At 40.4% G+C, this 20,355-nt stretch overlaps 1 protein-coding gene across 2 annotated transcripts in view; it reads left to right on the plus strand.

The window, feature by feature from the left end:
* WDFY2 (WD repeat and FYVE domain containing 2) overlaps window positions 1-20,355 on the plus strand; it is a 57,594-nt gene that overhangs the window by 30,204 nt on the left and 7,035 nt on the right. For both annotated transcript variants that reach the window (XR_013339494.2, XM_021526595.4), the window contains exons 2-7: window positions 234-301; window positions 5,391-5,464; window positions 12,307-12,361; window positions 17,002-17,152; window positions 18,570-18,682; window positions 19,590-19,716. Coding sequence is in view for 1 of the 2 variants with exons in the window: in XM_021526595.4 (XP_021382270.1) it covers window positions 234-301; window positions 5,391-5,464; window positions 12,307-12,361; window positions 17,002-17,152; window positions 18,570-18,682; window positions 19,590-19,716 (588 nt within the window). In the remaining variant the exon portion in view is untranslated. The remainder of the gene's footprint in view (window positions 1-233; window positions 302-5,390; window positions 5,465-12,306; window positions 12,362-17,001; window positions 17,153-18,569; window positions 18,683-19,589; window positions 19,717-20,355) is intronic.

Here is a 20,355-nt window from a genome sequence, read left to right on the forward strand (position 1 = left end):
TTGAATACTGAAAGGAACCAAGCAGTCATCTACCCTCATCACCTTACAGGGCTTAATCTGAGAGTGATGTATCAGGCTGGTGTAGAAATTCACAAATTTACTTTCCCTCTCAGCAAAATAATTTAATTTTGAAGAAAATCTTGTACATTCATCCATGACCACTTTGCTTTCATTCAGTCATGATTATTTGTTTAATTCTTCCTCATGTGTATGTTGTGTTTTTTCTTTTACAGGACAGTTCGTGTCTGGCTGAAGAGAGACAGTGGGCAATATTGGCCCAGTATATACCATGCAATGCCATGTAAGTATAAGGAGATGTTCAATATCTACTGGGGATTTGCAAAGTAGTTTTGATGAAGCTTCACGCTTATGACCGTTTGCATGTTTATATCTCTGTATCAAACGTTATTCTTCAACACTCCTCTTGGTTCCGGTGAAGCTTTACAAAGTTACATGCTAATGCTTCTGAGAGGCATCAGAGTTTACAGCAGGGAAAGGATACAGACATGTTAGCAAGGGATGAGCATTTAATGCAAACACAGGTTTTAAAATGTGGGAACTCAAAATGTGGTCTTGCATTCTGCCCTTAATGGAGCCTGTAAAGCTTTGTAAGTCTCCAGCATAAATCACTCTGCCCTTCCTACTGTGTGTGCTCAGTCCATTAGAGTGCAATGGCAAATGGTTTTATTTGGTAAGAACTTAATATTCCATGACAGCTAATGTGATAGAGAGAATACCAGACAGGGAAGGCAGCCCTTCCAGTTTAGAAGCAGAATCATCTTACCTCTGCAATTAAATGTGGAAAACCAAATTTCCCTGATGGATCCCTCCATTATGTCTCCTCTCCCAAAGAGAGTGTTCAGGCTTTGAGAAACTGCAGATCAATGTCCATTTTTCCAAGAGAGAGAGTTGAAGAAATGGTAGCCCTTGCTGTTTGCTGTAACCCCTGTGCTAAGTGCAGGAATACAATTTTGTAGGTCATTGGAGGCAGGCATATGCTAATGCTCTTCAGTCAGCTTCAATTAGATGTGCAGGTTTAGCCTGTCTTTGGAAAGCTTGTAAAGCTGACCTTAAATCCAGACTGGGGAGCATGTATCAGGTCTCATGGATGTATTCGTACTGTCTGGAGAAAGGATTATTTTGAGCTAAGATAGGTAGATTTGGAAGAGACATCTGTCTCCATGATAGCTAAAATATTAATAGGTGTAAGTTTTAGTATAAAAACATCAGTTTGAGACTCTAGGGTGGCCATGGTATTTTCCTGATTTAAGAAAACAATTTGGTAGAGAGGATGACCCCTCATATTCCTTTGTTGATGGAGTAGCTCATGAGAACATGTCAATCCTCAAACGTACTTTCTGCTCAAGATTTTGCCCAAGAAGGTATTGGGAACTAGCTAATGGTGTGGCAGTCTCTGGAGCTCTGTCATGATCACTAGCAGTGGCCTGAGTTCTCTTGACCTGTCCTAAGAGGTTTGCTTTCCCCAGCCAAACTGTTATGAAATGGCCTTTCTAGCTATTTGGCATTGATACTTCTCTTTTTCCATGTGGTATATTTGCATACATTTTCATTTTTGAATCTCATTAGGTACTCCTCTGGTCTAAGGAAAGCTGTGTTATTGCCAGTAATAACAGCTTCAGTGAAAATGATGGAATAGATCCAGTTCCACTGAAGAGGGACATTTTCAAAGCTCCTTCATAAATTTGAACACTTGACAGTGCTCCTTCATTTAGTAGGCTGGTAGGATTTTGAGGCATGTGATACTGAAATTATATTGTGTAATTCAACAATTTCAAGAATCATCAGGTATAATTAACAACTAAAGCAATTTCAGTCAGTCATGCCTTTAAACTTAGAAATCATAAAAAGGGCTCTGAGTCAGAATCTGCACAAGTCTGCACTTGACTGGAAATGATGGTTTTGTCTGTTTCTGTGTTGATCACCTTTTTGATGGTGTTCTGCTTTAGGTTCACACTGGCTTTTGTTGTTTAAAGAACAATGACTGCTGAGAGTTTCTTTGTGTAAAAATGTAGTAGGCACAATAGTGCCTTTGTACTGCTTAGCAAGCTGTGAGTAGCAGTCCTACCTATAGATACCCCATTAACATGAGTTGTGACTGACTGTGGTGATGTGTGACACAATCTATTTTATGATTTGATATTGGGTAGCCTTAATAACTGAGTTTGCAGACTAGGTCTTCTGGGAAATGAGAAAGATGAGGAGTTGGGTTGACTCAGTGATGTGCTTTGGTTAAATCCTGCACCCAAACAGGGTCATCAATGCATTCTGGATGTCAAAATCATTCAGTACCTAATGGTAGTGAAAAAAAAGGCCAAGATTATAGATCTCTTCTGTGCTTAGAGGTAGGATTTCTTCTAATTGGGAAAGTTTTATGTCCTTCCTGCGGGTGATTCTATGGTCAAAAAATTCTGGACAACACAATTATCATATTTTTGATCATCATCTCCAGCCCATAAGAAATAAAAGAGCTGTAGCTGAAACTTTGCTAATCTATTTTCTTCACACCAGCATTGTCTCAATGGCTGATTAACAACAGAGCTCTGTAAACATGTAACCCTGGTTAGATGTCTACTCTTGATAACGTGTAGCTGTTGTTAGATTTGTCACTTTGGGCACAGGATTAAAAAAACAGCTTAACAGACACAAATTTATGAAGGGCAAAGAAATTGTAGTCAAGAGTCAAGTAAATAAAAATAAACAAAACAACAAAACTAAAACACACAAAAAGACCTAAATGCAACCAAAAAACCCTATTACAGATGTGGAATGGAGTAAAGGATTTATTGTACTGGTGAACAATGGGAGTATCCAGTCTTTGAGGCAGATAATACATTGCTTGTCTTACAATGGTTTTCGTAACTAACACTTTGCTTTGAACAGGAGGGTAAAACAACTGCAATGTAAAACGTGCTCCTTTGGTTCTACACTGTTGTCATGTTTAGGCACTTCTGAGGGAACTCACAGAAATTCCAGGGACAAAGTCTGTATTTCTCTTCTGATTCTGTCAGCCTTTAATAAAGGTGATACACTTTTGAGAACATGAAATGTATAATTGGGATTTTCCTCCATATTTCATTTTCTGAAGGCACAAAATCAGTGTGTATTTGCCCTGTATTTAAGAAAAGACTGCAGCCAGACTTCTGCATCGGGAATATCCTGCTTGTCCTCCATAGAAGTTCAGATCAATCTTTTTCCAGTCTGAAATCCAAATCATAGCTAGGTTCTGAAGTAGTCTTCAGAGTACTGTTATTTTTCCTGGGTATGTTTTCTAAAGAGCCTTAAATATCTCAGAAGCTTCAGGGTTCAGGTTTTTGCTTTATTTTTTATTTTTCTTTCCCCCCCCCCCCCCTCTTTTTAATGTGCCTAAGTGCTAAAGTACCTGAGTATTGACTTAATTTTACCAGAGTAACCTGCTGCAGTCTACAAGTGGCACGACTGACTGTATCAGTGTAGCTGGTATGGACATAATTTTAGTGCTGACATAATGATTTTTCTAAGTGCACGTATTACTGAAGAGCTCCCTTGGGAAAATGATTATGGCAAAATAAATACCTTTACACTGCTATGACTGTGTATACACAGGTCTAGAATTTAGAAGGTACTTCTTTTGTAATCGTGTCAAGCTATTGCTTGCATCATTTGCTTCTGAAGTGTTTGGGAAAAGCATACTTTAAATAGTTATTTTACCTTAGACAACTTCTCTGTGAGCTGCTCATTGCCTTCAGAGATACTGGTAGCTCTTTCAATGTACACACAGTGTCCAGCACTTAAAAGCTGCTGTGTGATATGCCTGTTCTGGCACTAAGTGCCTTTAAACTTATTTGATGTTTATTATGCTTAGAATTGGAGAGTTTCCTGTCCACTTTTTCCCGACAACTCTTATTCTGCTACAGGCACAGAAGCCTCAGTATAATAGTAATGCACCAGCTTTGGAAGGGATGATTCCAGTTTGCCTTTTCTAAGGGAGAGGCACAAGAAGGAGCAATTTTGTCACTGTTACTAGGCCTGGTTTAATTGTTTTCTTTCTATCCATTTCCTTGAACTGAAGCCTTTTCATTGATTCAATTCAGTCAACCCTTCCAGGAAAAAAATAAACTGAGGTGCCTGCCTGGATGTGGATCTGATGGGTTTTCTGTTTATGGTTACCTACCCTTCAGGAAACATTTCAAGAGGGAATCAATACCGAAGGTGGAGCAAGTTTTATTAGACAGTCAACAGTGACTCTTCTTCATGTAGCTTTGCTGCCAATTAAACTATCAAGGAAGATTAAGCTGTGGGCTGTTTAGTCCTAGGAGAGACATTTCACAAATTGAGAAGATACTGAAATACAGTACTGCAAAAGAGAGGACTCCAAGCTTGTTAGCAACACAAACATGCAAGCCATCACAGCAGACAGTGGAAACCAAGGGTGGGAGGGGGGGAAGCAGAACTAAAAGTGCATCTGACTGTACTCTATATTTATAATAAGAATATGATTTAGAAAGCTTTATAACTCTTACTGTTATCCTAGCTGCAGTTGGGAATTGCTCCTGAAAAATAATTCCTGAAGGTTTCTGTTGGGACAGCAGGATTCCCTGCTGCATGCTGCTGTGTTGGACAGTAAAAGCAGTTCCTGTTTTCTGAATGTGACTTCACAATTTTTCAATTAAACTAAGCACAGCTCCTGAATTCTTGCAAGGAAACCTGGTTTTTATGTGGATACAAATCCTGCCAAATCCTTGAGGGAGCATACTGTGACGATCTTGTGTGCAATTTCAGGATAAATCCTGGTATTTATTAGAGTAATATCAATGTAATTAAGCAATGGCTAGTTTTAGATAAAAACTTTTATTTTGACCATAGTATGTGATCCTGTCATAGTGCTGTCTGATGGAATTGGAGTAGGGGACAGTTGAACTCAGTCCTTAATATTACTTGATATGTTGATTCCTACTGGGAGATTTTCTTACTGCAGGTATAGGATACAAGCCTCTGACATAATGTAGTGTTTTGTTTTATTGTCAGCAGAGTTCAGGCTAATGTAAAAATCTAAATTATTCAGCTAAGTAATCTCTGACTTATACTGAAATGTCAAGTGCCTCTTATATCAAAGCAGCACCATTGCCCTTATATGAAAGGCTTGTTTACAGATAACTAGTAAGAAAAAAAAAATGAAGAAACTGGAGCAAGAAATAGCTATTTTTCCATGTCCTAATAGGATAGGGGTGAATGAATTGCAAGAACATGTTTACTTTAATGCTTGTCTATTAGTAAGCTCAAAATGCTGCATAGCATCACAAAGCATGTTAGCTAATTTTAGGCTTTCCAGAACTTCAAGAAAATGAGAATCACAGTTTTGTTAACTTCATCAACATGTTCATTTTTTTCAGCTCCATGTTCATGCATGTCTTTTAACCCGGAAACCAGAAGGCTGTCCATAGGTCTAGACAATGGTACAATCTCAGTAAGTACATCCAAAGATTTCTAGTTGAAATGCTTCCTTTTGGAGAAGTATGTGGGTGATGATTTGGTGACAATATTTTTGTCTAGTGTTTGGGAGACAGACTTTTTAATGATAGTGGAACTAAATCAGTAGTACAGAAAATGTTAGATTATTAAAAATTCTATTCCAGCTGTCACAAAGAGATTGAGTGGGGTTTACTGTATTTATTGAGCAAGTCAACAAACTGTCTTAATTTGCATATATTTTAAAAACACCGAAAACCAGCTGTTGTTTTATTAAATTTAAGCGACTTGTTAATTACATGATACCAAAGTTTTCTGAAAGCAGCAATTAAAAGGAGGAAAAATCATCTTTTTAGAGGCATAAGGTGGATTTCTGCTCCATGTCTATTTATTTTTTCAAACTTCAGAGTTCAGATTTTGTTTTCCTCTCCCTTCAGAGGAGTTGCTTCTAATTGGCAGTGAGGTTGCTGAGAGATTTGGTTCATTAATATCCGAGATAGAGATGTGTGGAAAGGAAGTAGGATATTAAAAGAGGAATGTGTTAGATCTATGATAGAGGGTAGCAGTTTACCTTATTAATTGGATTTTTCTTGTGGGATGATGAATAAAAAGCTCTATCCCTTTGGAAGAGTGGAAGAGTCATGGGTCAGAGGTATTTTTCACATAGGCCTCATCAATAGATTCTTCTTCCAGTTTGAGATCAGTTTACCATCACTTTAGATTTTTCTGCTGTTATCTCTGTCTTATGGGCCTTATAACTGAATGAGTGTTTTCAGGGTGACAGGGCAGCTGTCTGCAGTGAAGCCAGTGTGGTGTTTGGAAAAGGGGATGTGACCCCTGTAGCTGTTGCCTGTAAGCTCCATCAAAGATGTGAATGTTTGAACTCTAAAGCTATTAATGCCTAGTAGCAGAGTTTTGTATGCCTGTAGGAGATTTTTCCTTTTGTATCTAGGAGATGGGACAGATTCTAGAGAATTCTCTGCACCTCTGAAATTCTCTCCTTCCCACTCTGAAATAGCTGAAATTTGCTGGTCCTACTAGGCACTTTTGTTTTCACCAGGCCTTTGAGGAATGTGAAGGCAACTGTAAATAAAGTATTTAAATACTCTGGCATGGTGGGAGATGTGTCCTTCATCTTGGGGGCATTTTGTTTTGAAGAGTCAGAGGATGCTTCAGAGTAAATGGGGTCAAATATTTTCCATTCTGAAGCTAAAAAAGTTAAATGAGATATGCAGGTGATAAACCTACACATGACTTTGGATATTTATAGGGTTATATTGCCACATCTAAGGCTGATTCTATTTATTGCTAAGCTGGGTTTTTCTTTTCCCAGCCTTCTGGATACAAGTATATAGAAGTGCTTGTCTGTGTGGCTTGATTTAGTCTTCTGTAAGCTGCAAGCACTTGTGTGGTAGGGAAAAAACACTCTCCACAAATTTGTGCAAAGAATGAAATGTTTTCATCTGTACCAAACCTACGACTTACAAGTAAGAGTAGCCACAACTGTAATGTGCTGCAAGAAGTGGTGGAGCTGGGAATGGATGAGCAAGGGGAGCCCTGCTTTCAAATCCCAGAAATACTGGGGTGTAGAGAGCACCCCCAGGTACCTGAATGTGGGTTACAACCACTCTCTTGAGGAATGGATAAATTTTCTTTCCTGGGCCCAGCCATGATGATTAGTTTAGCATAGGAATACATAAGTAGGGCACATTGACCACAAAATAAGAGAACTTACTGCAGCAAGGTGACCTTAGTACCCTTATTTTAATTTCCTCAAAGGGAAAGTACAGGCAATTTGCTTGAGCAGCTTGAAATATTTGGGAATTAGTCAGCTGCTCCACATTAGCACTTCTGTAGTGCCCAGCACACTTGTGTATGCTGGGTGCAGGGCCAAACAAAAAACCATCCAACCATACCAATACAACCTTGACAATTATTCTGTATCTTCACTTTGGCTAAAAAGAAAGAATTCCTGGTAAGGGCTGTGAGCTAATAGCCATGAGGGTGACACGTGATCTTAAATGTTTTGGGTTTTTTTTACAGTGCAAGGAAGTGCTTTCAGTTGTAAATGGAGATAAGGAAGTGGGACTGCCTTTTTTTTATTCTATGTGAAATTTTTGTAAGCTGTATGGATTTTGTTATAAGTGTGGCACCTCAGGAATGCATATTCTGCATTTTGAGAAGGACGGGCAGCACTGTTGGCACAGAAAGAAGTTCCAGCAAAGTCACCTGAGGTGACCTTGTATGGCCACCTCTTTTGTGAAACAAAAAGGCAGTAAGTTCTGTTTCTACCGAGAAGAAGAGATTGTTTTTAACCTTTTGTCACTTCTCAGCATGAGAGCTGCACAAACATTTGTACACCATTATCTCGGGTAAAGATTGTCTAGCACCTTGTTTGAAGAGTGGTGGCACCTAATGTAAAAAACCCAAACTTTCTGTGATCTGCTTTTTTACAGTTGGCAAACCTTTTTTTGAGAAGAAATGACATCTTAGGAACTGTTTGAAATCCCTTTTGGAAGCCAGAAGACCTTATCCAGGACATAAATTTCTTGCTCAGAACTGGAAAAAATATACTTTAATGGCTGCAAGGCTCTTAAGATAGCACAAGAAACAGAAGAAGGGTCTTCCCCTTGCAATAAAAAGGAGACTTCCTCTGCCAAGATGAGAATTCTTGCCTCTTTCATCCATATGAGAACTCATTTCCTAGATAAAGTTAAGCATCAGGTTCTGCAGCCAACAAAGGAGAGATTGTCTTTGGATGTACCCATGTTAGTTTTTCTAGGAACTGTTATGAAATGGCATAAATTTCTTTCTTCATTTTTGGGGAGATTGAAATGAGAGATTTAGTTTTTTAGGTAGCTGAAGATTAATTAAATGTGGATTTTTTTGCTGACCATTCCTAAGTCTGTATGAAGCTATTGCATACTTTGAGCAGAGCCATAAGGGACAGCAGGGCACCAGAATAATCCCTTCAGAATTTGTCCTTGGAGATGATACTTATTAAGATAAATTCATCTTCCACCTCATCTGATCATGCAGCTGTCTACAAGTTTGAGCATTTAACAGTATTTTGAATACCTGAGACTGAATCAGGCACTAGCTGTTGATGTACAACCTACCCCTCTGCTGTTGTGGGGAGTTTAGTATTTTTTACCTGAGGAAATGAAATGAAATTATATAATAAATAAAGTGAAAGTGCTGTCATTATTTATAGAGGCTTGTTTTTTTTTCCCCAGCAGATATAGATGTAGTGTCTGACAGAAGATTTAAGAATTTTCATTCTCTTCCATTTCTGAAGCAGGTTTTTTTGTTCTCTGGAAGATCTGAGAGTGCAGTCAGTCACTCATGTTAACAGGATAAAGTCAAGCCTATAAGGAGATACTTAGTGTGTTGTCAAAATGGCATCATCTATCAAAGAGCAGACTGTAAGTTCCCCAGGGTGGGAACTAGCTGTGCATGGGTAACACATAACTAACATATAAAGATTATTAACTCAGAAATTGATTCAGTTGCTTAAGGAGAGTTCTCCATTTTGCAGTACATCAGTCAGCATATACCTGAAGCTCTGGGAAAGCATGGATCTTCCTTAGTTCCTGGGCCATGTCACCCAGCCCCATGGCCAAGGACTCTGAATTATTTAAACAAGATGCTGATACTATTTCTAGGATGTTTACAGAAGTCTTTGTCTCCAGAGAAGTTTGTGGTGGGTGTATGTGTTTCAGCGTGAGGGAGGTGTGCTGCACAAAGGAATAGTTGTGAGTCTTTGTGCATCAGTGGACAGCTAGATTTTGACAGTCTTCAAGAATTCTCCTTTGTGCTTTGTGAAAACTTTCATGATACCAAATTGCTGTTGCAATAATAAGCTCACCTGAAACAGGAAAGACTGAGCATTAACATTTTAAGTATGACAAAAAAGTAGTAAAGTAGCTCCAAAACCATCTCTGAAGGCTAAAGAGTGATCTTGCCAGAAAAGTTGCTTTTAATCCCTGCAAGGAAAGTGTTTGGTTTTACCATCCTGAGTGCTCTGATGTTCCCAACCCCTCCTGTGCAAAAGGGCTGCACAGGACTCAGAGGTCTTTCTCTGCTCTGTTAACAAGCACTGCCTGAGCTGTGTAGGTGACCCCAGCTTTTCCAGCTCATTAAGAAGAGCCAGAAGCTGCCTAATGAGAACTGGGTGTCAGCAGCTCTGAGAGGAGCAAAACATCTACGTAGGCAAGGATAAAAAACCAGCTTCTGCTGGTACAATGTTAAAGAGATGTAGTCGGTGCTTTTGTAGTGCAGATGACACATTTTATGTGCAATAGGGCATGAATTTCTTGAGCAAGGTGCCCTGTGCTAAAATACCGGTCTAGTGACACAACTAATGCATTTGGCCTGAAGAGGGAGAGGGCAATAAGTGCAATGGAAAAACACAAGAGATTGTAAAGGGGAGCGGGGAAACCTGCAGAGAGATTAGAAAATGCATCACAAATTATCATGTGCTTTCAAAGAAGAAAATTATATGCAAGAAGTCTTTGGGGGAAAGAAATATTTAGATTAACTGAAACTGTGTTTATCTTGTACTATATTTATCTTTATTTTGGATGGAGCAGTATATTGATAGTACATAGCTGTGGTTTATATTAAAGAATACAGTGGTAATCAATACTAGGATACACCTTACAAACTGCACATGTTTGATTTATTATATTATAATGGAGATATTCAAAAGTCTTTTCAGTCTTCTAATGAAACTGTGGGGCTCTTTGGATCATAAAACAGAATAGCAACATCAAATTTGTTGAGAGAAAAATGCAAATAAAAGTGAGAATGCAATCCACTCTCTACATCCCACCTGAAGTCACCAGCATCTGTGTGCCACTGCAGTCAGAGACAAGGACAGCCAAATTAGTGGGAAAGGCAGACATACCTTCCCATCAAGTGTTGCAGCAATTAGAGCAATTTCTCTTTAGGTAACAGTAGCAGAAAGTTAGCATTCTAGCAAAGGGTCCTGCTTCAAATAGGCTTTGTAGTGAAGCACTTTATGCAGTGATATAGCATTCTTCAGGCCGTGGTTAAGGAAAACAAGTTCCCCTGTTAGTACCTGGAAGGGTTTAGCAGATTTTAAACTTTCTGTGGTTTGTAGAGCTAGGATGACCCTGGTATAGAAATCCAGCTGACTTAGTTTATTTGTTACTGCTGTTGAAGTAACACTCCCCACTGTAGTCCTCAGCTGCCAGAGAAACCTCCTGGGAGCTGGAGCAGATTAAGGAAAGAAAGATAAAGTAGAGCAATTTAAGAGAATGTATTTGTAACAACTTTGTGAACAGAAACCTAGAGAGAGCAGAATACATAGCTGCCTCAAGTCACTCACAGTTGTTTTTCTGGAAGCTGGGATCTGTAGATGTGCCACAGATGAGTACTGTAAGCTCTCCACCTTGGTGCCAAGCAGTAGATGTGATGTGTTTGAATAATTCTGGTGCTGAAGGCCAGGCAGATTACCTGCAGTGACCCAACAGAAAATGCAGAGTGACTCCTTTTTAAATTGTACTTTGGAAGCTGGGGGAAATACTGGCTTGTTGGGGGTTAGAATGCCCTTTGCCCTTTAGCATTAAGCATTTGGTTATATTTGGCTGTTGATCAATTTGGTTTGCCTTAAACATGGTGTGTAGACTTCTGAAGTCCAGTTTTCTCTAGTGCTTTTGGCATGTGCACAAGAACATTTCACAATGATATGTTTATCAAATTAACTTATTTTGTGTTTCTAATGTTTATTTTAGTTTTCCAAACTATTTCAGGTTAAATGAGTTAGGTTTTACTTCTTATGTCCTCTAGGCAGATTAGCACAGGGAGTTTCTGTGTATCTTGCTATAAATTATTAAATTGATGTGGTTTTACACTCCCTCATTTTTTACTTTGTGTTTCTTTAAATATGTGATGCATGTACATAGATACCTGACAGCTCTCTGAAAGCTACTTCATTCAGTGCTGCTACCCTTTGCTTGAGTGTTTCCTCCAGAGAGATGTTACAATGGTAGTGGCCATTCTGTTTCCCCAGTTCTGAGTAACTCTCCTCTTCAAAACAATCTGCAGGAGCACCTGGGTGGTCAGTGAGTTTAACCACCTGGGGTTTTTTCAGGAGCTGAGGCTGCCATGCAGACTCTTAGCTGCCATGCTCAACATTTTTTCATGCAAAAGCCATATTTGAAGTTGAACAGCAGCACCAAGACAATGGAGCCCGTCCCTATAGGTGTGCTTTTGCCTGGACACAGACAAGTTTGGGTTTCTGTTTGTCTGAAGCACTGAGAGTCTTTTTAACAGAAACCTGAAATGCATTCCATTCCTGTCATGTATTGTTGGTACCTAGCCTGGACTGAGCAATTTGGAGGGTCTCTTACATATTTATATTGCATTTCCTGAGTGTTCAGGTTGGTGTAGTTAGTGCATGCACACACATGGATACACGTGTATATGCAAACGTACATGTGGGCACACACAGCTGCGCACACGTGCAGCTTTGTGCCCAGGCAGTCCTGAGCAGCAGGTGTTCACCAGGTCTCAGATTCCTTATTTTGTGGCACCTCAGCTCACAGCCAGTCATTTCTGTCAGCTTTTTTGACTTCTTTTTAATAGTTCCTCTTTTATCCATTCCATTCAGAAGCACTCATAATATTGTCCTAGGCAGCTTTAAAAGGTGAAACACTTCAGAGGTTTAGGTACTCAAAATTATTAAAAGTATAGATAGGTCTGTGGTTCTAAAGAAGGGAGAGTTTACCTAGGCAGAGTAGTCAAATGTAAAGAGTCTCAAATACTTTATGTCTCTAAGCCCTGTTTGTTTTGTTTTTTCTTTCCCTCCCTCAGGAATTCATTTTATCAGAAGATTACAACAAGATGACACTAGTGAAAAGTTATCAGGGTAAGAACCATGATCCATGTTAATTGGTTTGTATTGTCATTACTTTTTGTTAATGTTTTCTTAAGGAGTATGAATGGAAAACTTCCCTTTACAATGATAGATCTTTTGAAACTAATATAAATCCTGGTTTTATCAATAGATCTATAATGTGTTTTGTTTCGAGATTACAAGATTTTTAAAAGAGCTGTTTCATGTTTTGTTTTTCCTTTTAAATATTCCTTTGGAATATGGCAGTAGATAGCAAATCATCCACATTTGAGGAATAGGAGTTTTAATTTTCAATCTTCAGTAATCCAGTGTATCTACTGAAACAACTTAGGTAACTAACCCATCTCTTAAGGCTGAAGCTTTTGGGTTTAATTTGGTTATATTTCAGTAACTGTCAGTTCTATTAACCACAAGATTATCAATGAATACCTCTCCTAGTAAAAGGTCAAGAAATGCCAGTCCATACCTTTTCTAATTAGAGTCTGGTGTTCACTAATGTTATTTTTTCAGAAACCTAGCTATTTGTCCTATATCCTCATATATCCTATATCCAATGCATCTTCCTCAATGGTCCAGTAGGACTCCCTCCACAATTCTATCCCTGCAGTGCACCTTTCTCACATGGCCATACAAAGTTTTGGGGTTGGTATAAGCATCTTGGTAAAACCCTGGGCAAGGAAAAATTAAAATTAAAAAGGAACAGGTGGTTTTGTTGGGTATGGTGACCTTCTAGTGGTTCATTTGCTAAAAGTCTTACTTTGAAAAAGTTCTGCTTAAAGTTTTCAAATAAGACCTTTATGTTCTTCAAAAGTATTTTAGGGGAAGTAAGTACTTTTATTTAGCCTACAAAGTGGTTAAATAGTGATAGTAAATGGCTTTAGCTGAATCATGCTGGCTGGTTTTTTGTTTGCTAGCCTTGTAAATGGTCAACAGTGCTCTTGTGCAGTGACTGGTGGGCTGTTGATCATCTCCCATAGTAAGGCATTATTATAAATAGCTGAGGCTGCTGTAGTGATTAAAGAACATTTATTGTGTCTTTAAAGGCCATGAATGTGTTGGCTAAATGATCCTCTGTGACATGGAATGACAGCACATGGATAGGCTGTGCTTTGGTCTTGGTTGGGGTGTACGGCCAGGTCTGGTGGCTTATGGAGCCTGGCCTTGGCAGTGTACGTGGCTGGACATGTTCTGTGGAGGTTTTGCTGCAACAGTGTGTCTGGAGTTGTGAAATCTTATTTCTTGAAAGAGATTTCAATGCAAAGATGGGGGATGTGACACAGGATTAGTCAGGACTCCAGGATGGGTCTTGTGGCATTGGCCTCCTGCAGGCACTGACTCATTCCCTTGCATAATGAGGAGTAGTACAAGCGTTTGATCAGTGCCATTTGGGATGCCCTGGGAAATTAATTTCTTTCATTGTGTGTCTGTCTCTCATATCATCATCCTATCTTCTTCGGTCACAGTACCAGGTGAAAGTGTGCTCTCTTCCTGGGCAACTCCTGCATTCCTCCAAGAAACCTTTCCTTCCCCTCAGCAGCCTTGGATTCCAGCCCCTCACAAGCTGGTCCATATGGCTGTTGATATTTCCCATTCTTTTTGGCATTCTGTACCCTGCTTCTTGCAACTGGACCATCTTGCCATGCTCCCTCTGGATGAGATAACAGCTCCTGGTTTAGTGTTTTATTTAATTTACTTTTTTTTATTATTATTATGTATTTATTTATTTGACACACACTTTTTCTGCCTTGCCAGATTTGTAGACCTGCTTCTGCCCCATGCTTTGTGCAGCCTGCCTGTTTCAAGGGCGTCTCTCTGGCCCTCTGCTTTCAGGCTAGCTCATGTCATGCCCTTACTTCTGCTTTCTCCTAAGCACAGCCTCTTCACTTGTGCTTTTCTTGCTCATGCTAAGCTTTTTTTCTTCCTGGCAATTTCCACCTCTGTCTTGGTGTTTGCTCATACTTTTTACTGTTATAACCTCTCAGAACAGCTTCTTTCCCAGCATTGTGTGGTTGTGCACTGGCCATGCTTCTCAGACTTGCCTTTATGCACAGGACTGACCCTCCATTTCATTTGCTGACATCTTGCTATGCACCTCCTGGCTGCTGCTTCTTTTCTCTGGGCACAGCCTCTCCATCCTCTCTCCAACCTGCTCTCCGCATAGTGCTTGCTCCTGCTTTCTCATAGAGGAGAGCAGTCACCCTGCTTCCTCTGCCCTCCAGCTGCACATGGACCTGTGCCCTTCTTTCTGCTGCTTCTCTCCCTTCTACACCACATAATTTTTCCCCACAAATGGCTGTCTTCTCATTCTGGCTCACACTGCTCTTGCCTGGTGCCTGTTGGGAATTTTCCTGTGCTGTGATCACATTCACACTCCATCCCCCATTTCCATCCTGCTGTTGTTGCAAATGAACAGCTTTGGAATTGTTTGCTCCACATATTTTCTGCATACAAATAAATGGTGAGCAAATCTTCAATACATGAAGGGCCAGCTTTTTGTTTGCTGCTTCAAGACTCTGAACCTGTGCTAATCCTAGGGCCCAGACCCCTTCCATACTCTTCTATCAGCTTCCAATCTTCTGATATTTTGCTTCTTTAAGCCTTACATGAGTCAAATTCCCTCTTAATGACAAGTGACTTTCTATTTGCATTTGTCTTCTCTTTGCTCCTTTATTTAGATGATCTACACTGTGCACTTTCACTTGTTTGAGATATATCTGCCATCAGTGCATGTGTGTGGTCCACCAGCTAATATGTGCAGGTGGACAACAGAGTGATAAATTGAAAGCTCTTTTTGGGAAGGGAGGATAAGCAAAGCTGTCATGTACACCCCATTCATCTCTTGGCAAGTACCATTTTTTCATGTCTAGTCCTTACTTGCCAGAAAGAGCTGCCTCAGCATCCACAGGCAGTACTTCTATCAAAAATTACAAGCCTCATCTTTTAGAAGTTTTAGGAAGCAGAAGGAGATTAGGAGAGTTGGGTGATGCCAGCTATCCTCACAACCAATTCAAACCATAAAAAGCTGTTGCTAGCAGTAGCTAGCAACATGCTGAGAAAACATTCCTGGACAGGCCTTGAGCGCTCTGATCTCAGCCAGCTTTTCCCATCCCATGGAAATGCATCAGTGTGTCTGGCATTGATGGTTCACACAAGCTCCTGGAACACTTGTGAGCCCATGAGGTGCCTGTGGCAGCAGTTATGTCCCTCTCCAAGTGCAGCACTCCACTGGCTGGTGCAGGTGTTCCCAGAGAGAGCAACACATGGGTAAAGATAAGCATGAGCCACCCAGGGGGCCACTGAATTTCTTCCCAGAGAAAGCAAGGGTAAAGAGGAGATGGGATCTATTTGAAATAGTTCAAGTGACTCCTGCATGGTCCCCATCCTTTTATCTGGAATGTAAAAATATGTGGAAATTATAGCCAAAATCTGAGGTCTTCTAATGGGCAAGGATCAAAGCATCTGGGCACAGTTCACACCTGACACTTTGGTTTAGCTGCCAATCACCATTATGGCAAGCTGTGTCAATACATCTATTGACTTTTCTGCTCAGGGAATCTCCCTCTGAAAAACAAGTGTGGACCAGGGCTGGTATTGGCTCTTGGGAGCCTCCTCTTCTTTCCTACAGGTAGTTCTCCCTTGTGGGGTTTGAACACAGCTCTTATATATGCTGCATATTCGTATAGGGCAGACAGCAATCTCCCTGTACTGATCTGAGGTGATTCTCTGCATTTCAAATGGAGGCTTGGGGATGGTTTTTAAGCTTCTAAACATATTCAATCTATTTTTGTGTCAGCTTTTACACAAACAAATACAAGCAGTCTGTTTTGTGTGACACATGTTGCTTTGTTTTAGAACAGTAATCAATAAACCAGCAGGGCTATACATTGAGGAGTATGGCATTCACCATTAAGTTACAGCTGGCAATAGTTCTGTATGTCTTTCCAGCCACTTGTTTTATTAGAATATCAGCTCAATCAGCACTTCATGGTCATGACCAAGCCCACTGGTCATTCATAGAAAAAATAGCATGTGTTCCCTTGTTTTAGTAAGACTTTTTTATGGTTTTATTTTGGTAGCAGTAGAAACTTATTTCTTCAGCTGTTTTATGCATCTACCACACCTGTGATATTTTCTTTTATTTAAAATTTATTCCAGTAACCTATTAATGCTGAAACTTCCCTTTGGTGCAGCATTGTGCCTGTGCTGTAACTTAGTGTTCTGTTGGGGTACCACAGCCCAGATCCATCAAAACTGTACAGCAAGAGGAGCAGCAGTGTAGGCATTTTCACTGCTGTCAAAAAACTAGCTCAAAAGAGATTTAAATGGAACCCCAAGTCCAATCCACAGTGGTAGCTTTGTTAGTGATGATACAATGATGGAGGGAAAACTTGTGGTGTTGTAGAAGATAAATACCTGCAATAGGCATGGAAGGAGTTAAGTCTTGCTTCCTTTCTTTCTCATGCAAGCACTGAACATGCAGAGCAGGGACCCTACAAGCTTCCATGGGAGCTGATGTCAACAGGATTATTAAACACCAGCTGCTTCTGTGGGGAAGTGTGAGTGGAGGAGTTGGGTGCAGTTGGTATTTGCAATGGTTGTCTGCCCCCATGTTCTTTGCAATGTGATTATACATCTGTCTGCTTAACTTTCAGCTCATCAAAGCAGGGTCATCATGATTCTGTTTGTCCTGGAGATGGAGTGGGTGTTGAGCACCGGGCAAGACAAGCACTTCACGTGGCACTGTTCGGAGAGCGGCCAGCGGCTGGGGGGGTACCGCACCAGCGCGGGCGCCTGCGGCCTGCAGTATCCTCTGCTGAGCTCTCAGTTCTATTTCTGCTCTTTGGCACCCAAACAGCCCTTTAGTTTATTTGTCTAGTTGTCCTCCAAATTTTGTGCCCTGTATGGATTCAGTGCTTTGTGAGAGAAACTGTTATTTAAAGCCAATTTAAAAAACTGTCAGTTCTCCTTGCTTCGTCTCCTTAATGCGTTGTGGCATATTTAGGTCTAAGCATTTTTGAGCACCACAATGGGCAATCTGCAACCTATTGTGGTCAGCTATTGTAATAAATATGGATAGGGTCTTCATTTAAACATGCAGTGCATGCTTTCTTCAGAGGATTAATGGTAGCAAAAGTAGATTGGTGATCAGGTAAGAGTGCCTGTGTGTATGCATGGTAAAAATTAAATTACTTTAATAAAAAATAATGAGCACTTGTCCTTCACTCTGGAACTGCTCACTATGTATTGGGAATTTGGGTTAACTAAAGAGTAAATTACTCCAGAAATGGCACTCAGGTGGCTTATTCACGTAGAGCTGCCCCAGCTGCCTGACAATAAGAGAAATATTAATTCAGCTTTATTGCAAATGAAAAGGGAAATGGAAAAGTATGAGCTCTTAGGCTGAAAACAGGGGTTAGCATAAACAGACTTTTTAATGCCCCAGAGTGTATGTGGTATAGGTGATGCATGTTTTGCTAATTCATGAGGAGTAATACTGACTGAAAATTATTGTTTCAAGATGGACTTGCTTTATATGATCTGGTAATTCAGCCAATCTAAATGGCAAAAAGACTGAACTTACTTTCTAATTTATTGATAAATATTTTTGAAAGCAAGATGCAAGAATTTGCCTTGTGTTCCCTAAATCTCACTGGAGAATGGCCAATTTTGACTGCTTAAAGTTCTGGAGGACAATTTAATTTGGGCCATCTGGTTATGATGGTGGAGGGCAATGGAAGCAGTGGAAGGCAGAATCATTGGTAAATACTGCAAAAATATTTGGCATAACCAGGAAGAGGTTTGGGTTTTTTTGTTCTGCAGTGTCACGTGTACTTAAAATCAGTACTCCTTTGTATTTTGTATAATTTTGGGTAGGGAGAGAATGAATACCATCCAACTCTAGCGCTTGAGTTACAAAGCCTGAGGGGACACTTATGCTCATGGCAAAGGGCTACTTCAATGGTGTTTCATAACAAAACCACGAATTGTGTCCTAGAATAGTCTTGTTTTTTTCTCACCCAGGGGTACTGCACTATTAGTATGAACAGGTATGAGCATTATTAAGATGAACAGGTGCCTGCAAGTACTCTCTGAATACCTCCTTGAGATTGGAGCACTATTCACAAGATTGCAGTATACTCATGTCAAAAGAATTAGCAAACCATGAAAAGAATGCAAAGCTCGTGTGAATAATATGTTTTCCTCAGCATCTATCCTTCAGATTTGATGTAGAAACTCGGCACGTGTTTGTTGGTGACCATTCTGGGCAAGTGACCATCCTCAAACTAGAGCAAGAATCTTGCAGCCTTGTCACCACATTTAAAGGACACACAGGTAAGGCCTCAGGAGGAGACCCAGAAAGGTGCTCAGGAGGGTCTTCATTTGTGCTTAGCATCATGATGTTTTGACTGTCCTGTGATACACTAGGAAGGCTTGTGTCAGTGCTTAGCATGGAAGGGACATAGCTCTTGAACTGTCTCAGCAGTTTAGGGAAGCTGTATTGGTAAAAACAATAGTGATCAGAGCTCTGAGAAGAACACATCTGTGTCAGAAAATGCCACAATCAGTAGCTGCTAATTAAAGCAGAGTGAGACTTGAACAAGTTGTGGTAGTTCTGGGAGGGAGAAAGGATGCTGCTAAAGGCAAGGTTTGTATTGGCAGACACTTCATCCCAAGTGGACTAGGCACAGCTTGGAGGCACTAAATGCTTGTTTCACTGCTGGGACTTGTGCTGCATCACCCTTTGAAAAGAGCAACCCTGGGCATGAGCCTACCATCTAACAGAAGAAATGCTGTCATTCCTCAGCATTTTTATTTCATAGCCCTCCTCTCTTAAGTGCTAATAGCTCAAGATAGCACAATGTAGTTCAGTCCTTGTGCTAGGGTACTGAGAAGATGTCCATAGCATTCCACACTTGCTTCTTTTTTAATCCTCTGGAAATTATGGAGGTGGAAAATTGTGTAGCTCCCACTGTGACCATTCTTCTTCCACACTTTACTGCTTAATGGATTCTCCTGTGCAAATGGCAGTGAAGCCCTGTGCCCACAGAAGAGCAGAATGGGGTTTCAGTAGTTTTTCTAGAATGTTATTTTTCCACTGGAAGGCACATGGTTGCATAGTCTTTGCCAAACAGATATGCATTTTAATCACTCCATATTTTTTATTATATCTTTATATTTAGCTACCTTCCAATCTTCCACTTCCTGAAATAAAATGACTGTGTGTGTGTTCCTATTGCAGGTGGTGTCACTGCTCTCTGCTGGGACCCAATACAGCGAGTTTTATTCTCAGGCAGTTCTGATCATTCCATTATAATGTGGGATATTGGAGGAAGAAAAGGAACAGCCATCGAGCTGCAAGGACATAAGTATGTTCAAAGCCCTTCCTCCTGCTAAATAGGAGAAAAGCTAAATGCAGAACCCACATCTGGAAACAAACAGCCCAAATGTTACAGTCTTCACAAGCCTCAAGCTTGTATGTGTGACTCCCTGTGGTCTGTATACAGCAGGAATAATTTGCTTATAGTAAGTTTTCTAGTGTGGGGGCCCACAGGCTATTTTGAGTCTGCAGAGTGTGGTGAAGGAAAGCACAACATCTGTAGTCCTGAAGGTGTTATGCCAGAGCCTGTGCCTTTGTTGGAAAAAGGAGGCTCCTCAAATGAGCAGCTGCAGGGAAATTCTTGAGTTTTAGGTGTCAAGGTCTTTCCTTCCCCTAGAGGGAGCATCGGGATTAGACAATTAATCCCCTTTTCCTCCGTGCTCTTTCACCTACAGCCTGAATTCGAAGTGATGTGCTTTTACCTTTAACTATAGCAGCCTTCACATCTCAGTGCAAAGAGGCATCATCTTTGCAAGTACATTTGCATAGCCATAGATGTCTTTGAAGATGGGTGAGCCCGTGCTGGGCATTGATTATACATCAGAATGGCTCTAGTAGCAATGACTCCTCACCTTTTAACTCTGGCAATACAACAAGTTGGTTTTAGAATACTGGGGCTACATACATG

Source organism: Lonchura striata, chromosome 1 (genome assembly GCF_050655825.1).
Source record: "Lonchura striata isolate lonStrDom1 chromosome 1, ASM5065582v1, whole genome shotgun sequence".
Lineage (NCBI taxonomy): Eukaryota > Metazoa > Chordata > Aves > Passeriformes > Estrildidae > Lonchura > Lonchura striata.